This window comes from Terrapene carolina, unplaced genomic scaffold (genome assembly GCF_002925995.2).
Source record: "Terrapene carolina triunguis isolate 2854851 unplaced genomic scaffold, T_m_triunguis-2.0 Scaffold69, whole genome shotgun sequence".
NCBI classification, from domain to species: domain Eukaryota; kingdom Metazoa; phylum Chordata; order Testudines; family Emydidae; genus Terrapene; species Terrapene triunguis.
The window spans coordinates 16,667,803-16,672,602 of NW_020664420.1; the positions used below are offsets into that span (position 1 = coordinate 16,667,803).

Consider the following 4,800-nt stretch of genomic DNA (forward strand, 5'->3'; position numbering starts at 1 on the left):
AAAGCTTATGCTCTAATAAATTTGTTAGTCTCTAAGGTGCCACAAGTACTCCTGTTCTTTTTGCGGATACAGACTAACACGGCTGCTACTCTGAAACCTCTCTCTGCTTGGCTATTTTGGCTAGCTGTCATTTGTTGCATCTTATTCATTCAGGAAAGCACTTAAACTAGTGCTTAAATTCCTCTGTTCAACTTTAGCACTTGCTTAAGTGCTCTCCTGAATGAGATATTAAAAATCCATCAGTTGGTACCAATTATCTCATAGGCCCTGTGAGTTCAGGAAATTCACACCAGTGTAACTATATCACCAGTGCAAAGTCCTAAAGCATATACACTGCATCAGTACAAATATACTATGTAGTGACTGCATTGGGGTTATATGGAACGTGATTTGTATCTGTTTTGGAAAAAAAAAATCACTCAATAGGATTCTATTTAACTGGGAGTTAAAAAAATAGTTTTAAGTGCATATTTTAAAATTTAAATCTCCAGTCAGTTTTAGGGAAGGAGTTTCTTTAACTTGATCCACTAACAATTAGTGCACAGTGCATGCTTGGAATATTTTGACATGTTTCTGCTTTTTTTTTTTTGGTTGTTTTTCTTTTCAAGAAGCAATTAACAAAAAAATTTCCCAGGTTAGCATTGCCTGTAGCAGGGAAATATCATTTAATATGCTTATGTACCAAATGAATAAATTAATAAGTAATTAATTCAAGTTTGCAATTAATCCAGTGCATTCTAAATAGGTGGGTTGTTCTATTATGTTTCATGCTTTTTGCTATTATATGATATATAATCAATTCATCCAGCCTAAGGGTAATTTTTTTAAAGATGTTTTACAAGCCACTTATCTCCCTGTTGTTTTGCTAACAGTTGGTTGCAAAATTACTGCACACATGCAAGAGTGAGGAATTCACATGTTCCCCTGCTAGCTGCTTCCACAAAATGTTTTTGTTATTTATTCAATACTCAACGGGGCTTCTAAATGGAAGGAGGGGGGAGGAAATCTCCATGGTAAGACTTAGCAGGATGAGAGGAAAACTTCTTTGCTCAACCTTTGAACATATGCAGAGTCACTAAAACAAAAACTTGCAGGATAAGCAACAGATCTGCTGTCCAATCCAAAAATCTGCGGTTTGGCAGATACATGTGTTTTCTCTCTTGTTAGCAATGCAGCTTGTTGAAATAAATCAGATTTCTACTATAAATACAAACGGGTGACATCCTAGCCCCGCTGAAGTAAATGGCAAAATTCAAATTGATTTCAATAGAGCCAGGATTTCACCCAAAGGTGCTGGTCCTGCTCTCATCTAAGTCAGCGGGTTCACTGGGAACAGAATCATGCCCAAACTTTTCAACATGTGACAGTCAGCTGGGCAAAATATTACCCCTTTCAAGTGTCCTCCCTCTCCCAATACCTCCAGGGTCTCAACTACCCTTATCTGCATTAATCCCTGCTAATGAGGATGATCAGCCAAAATACCATACAGCTCAGATGCTGGGCCAAATTCAGCCTGGTGTAAGGAGGTGCAAGACTCAATATATTTTAAATATAACCTTAAAGGAACTATATGTCCACATTAATTATTTCGGGGAGAGTTCCCTACAAGTTCTAAGCAGGTTACTCAGAAACCACATGTAATTTTCCATACTCAAACACACCACACAAGCATTCCATGTTTCTTTTACTCTGGCATTTAGATTATTTGGTATACTATCTCTCTGTGTGTGCGCGTGTGAGAGAGAGATCCATAATCAGAATTAGTCAATGAGTCTTTAAGTGCCCCAGACCAACAGTGAAATCTGCCCTTTGAGATGTCTCTGCATAACAGAGGACATACATATGCAATGAGTAACACAGCAGAGCCAGTGTAAAGCTTCTGCAGTGTATATCCCACCCCCACCACTTGCATAACTGGCTCCTTTGATAGCTACCGCAGTGCTGAACTAAAAGCCTAAAAGCCATCAGTGAGAGACCTGAACGGAGAAAACTTCCCGATCTGAATAAAAACAGGAAACGACACAAAAGATCTACCCTGCCGATACTGTGAGTGGCCACTTGAAAGCACAGAACATGAAATATTTGCAGCACAGCATACACAACAAAATTGCCTAGAAAATCTCTTACTTATCTCTATGCACAACTAACACATTTTTAATGTGTCACGTTTTAGGGGAAGCGCTAGAAAAAAAGACTCTGGCATGTTTGCTATTATATACCTGAGGAAACATAACTAATACCCTCTCTAACACAGAAAATGCATGCAGCATGCAAAACATGCAAAGAGCTAGCTGAAAAAAGATACTCGAGGATTTAGTTGCAACAGGCGATAAACAGCAAAGTAATGCCTGAAGGGTTAAGTCATTCTGGACCAAAGTTTTATCTCATCCTGTGTATTTTCATAGTCATGTTTATTCATCATTTCTTGCGCATACTGCTTTGAATTTCGGATTATTCTGCTTCCGAGCCTTGATACGCAAACCTGCTTTACCAACACACACATACATTTCACCGTGTTACTTCCGCGATGAGTTTGCTTTACTTTCAGACAGATTATCAGTGTCGCCCCAGCTGAATGCAGGCGGGTACAATTAATGGCTATGTCTCACTAGCTGCCTTACGGATCAGACAAGCTGCCGGTACTGATACACCGGCTGCTTCTGTCAACACGTTGCACCTACGCCCTCCATCTCCCCCAGTTCAGGTGCACAGCACTAGAACGACTGCATGGCGGAAAAAACACAGCTCACTGCACACCCTCATTCCCAGCTAAGGAAGCTGGAGAGCACTCAGGAGCACAGCGTATATGGGAGACCGCGTTACTTAATGGGACTGTGAATGCGTTCAACAAGCCACTGGCTGGAGGGACTGAATTCTGGGCGTCATGTTTTGCAAGCTAGGAATCCCCTGAATGTTTCCCGCTTACATGCAGTCAACGTGGGAATAAACCGCTGTGGCATCAGGGCATAGTAATCCTATTGCAATGACTTTCCCCCGCCCCCAGTGCCCGCATTTCACAAGCTGCACACAGTCAGGGCTTTATCGGACGTTCCCCAGCTTTAAAACAACGTTGTCTCTTTGCTTGAAAGGGGGAGGCTTGTATGGTCCCCATTTCTGCAGATCACTATGGGAAGGACTGACTGCCCGTGGAAATCTGCTCTCCTAGACACCGGGAGATTGATTCTCGGTGCACCAGTGCGAGGTGCTGCTTTGCAGACGCGGATCTGACAGCGTCTCACACCCGTGCGGCACTGCTGGAGCGGGCTGCAGGGCGGCGGCGGCGAACTGGGGCCGGACCGGCGGCTGAGCCGCAGCTCCTCTGCACGGCCGCAGGAGGGGGCTTTGCACTACGCTTCTCCACCCACGAGGCGCTTTCTGGGAGACTGGCCCAGGGCTTTGGGCAGGGAGCGCTTGGGCCAGGTTTTTACGGCGGTTGCATCGATGGGGGGTGGAAGGGGACTGCGGCGATTTAACTAAACTCCACCGGTGGGTGATGATTTGGCCACGGCTCCTTCAGCGGAGACGGGGGGCTGGTTTGGACAAAGCTCCACCCGGAGGCACTGGAGGGAGGCGATGGACGCAGCGGGGCTACAGCCCTGGCTGGGGCGGGATGCTCCAGCCAGGGGGCAGGGGAGGTTCGGGCGGGTGTCCTGCTCCAGTGGAGTTGGCGGGGTGTGATCGGGACAAGAGGAGGGGGAATTTCCCCCCCGCGGGTGCCCGTGCTGCCCCTGGCTCACTCACCTCGCTCCCCGGCCTGGATGGAGCGCACGATCTCGTCCAGGTCCAAGTAGCGGCCGCTCTCGTCGAAGCTGTGCACGGCCATGGGGAACGCCTCCTCCTGGAAGACCACATGCACCCCCTCCATGGTGAAGTAGCAGTTGCGCTCCTGGTTGTTGTCGCTGTAGAGCAGGGTGGCCCGGCTCCACTTGTGGTGCCGGAACAGGGCCAGGAACATCTCGCCCATCTTGGAGTAGGCGGGCGAGACCCGGGTCAGGTGCGAGTACTCGCCCGTCTTGGTGCTGAAGCCGGTGGCCAGCGCCCCAGCCGAGATCATGGGCAGGTTCCAGTGGGAGGCCAGCCGGGCCACCGGGGCAGCCGCGTACTCGCAGACGGGCCCCAGCAGCAGGTCCGGTTTCTGCTGCTTCAGGGCCACCAGGTCCACCAGGCTGAAGAGCGCCCGGTTGCCGCACTCGGAGTCCTCGTAGATGACCTCGAAGCGGTAGCCCGGCAGGCAGGTCCCGTTCTCCTGCTGGCTCCGCACGGCGTACTCGATGGCTGGCTTGACCCTGGCCAGGGAGAACAGGTAGGAGTTGTCCTTGGGCAGCAGCACCAGGACCCTGATCAGCTTCTCCTCGTCCGGGCTGCTGCTGCTGCTTGCCAGGAGCATCCAAGCCACCAGGATGCAGGGGACGCTAAGTAAGAAGAAGGATGGCATTGTTTCAATAGCAGTGAGCTCCCTCCCCCCTCTCGCCGCTGCCTCCGAGTCCCCCTGTGTGCCCTGCACAGAACAAGACAGTGCTACCAACCTCCTCCCCCCGCACACTTTAATACAGAGATCGCTAGCCCGTGGGGTAAGAGGGAGCTGCTGGTTTTCTCTCGGTTGTTGGGTGGCTGATTTTTAAGGGTGTTTGGCAGGTTAACTAACTGTCCCAGCAACTTGTTATTGGTGGGGCATCTTCCTCCCCCACGCTCTGCCTCCTGGCTGATCTTATTGATCCTCGCTGGTCTATAGCCCTCTGTTTAAATAGTGTGGGAGCCAACGCGCCTGTTGCCACACATGGCGCTGCGAGGCCGGGTTTG

At 49.0% G+C, this 4,800-nt stretch overlaps 1 protein-coding gene across 2 annotated transcripts in view; it reads right to left on the bottom strand.

Moving 5' to 3' along the window:
* The window catches only part of NPR3 (natriuretic peptide receptor 3), a 54,071-nt gene extending 49,579 nt beyond the window's left edge, over positions 1 to 4,492 (bottom strand). For both annotated transcript variants that reach the window (XM_024203054.1, XM_024203053.1), the window contains exon 1: positions 3,742 to 4,492. In XM_024203054.1, the coding sequence (XP_024058822.1) occupies positions 3,742 to 4,435 (694 nt within the window). In that variant the 5' untranslated portion in view covers positions 4,436 to 4,492. The remainder of the gene's footprint in view (positions 1 to 3,741) is intronic.
* Positions 4,493 to 4,800: the final 308 nt, after the last annotated feature.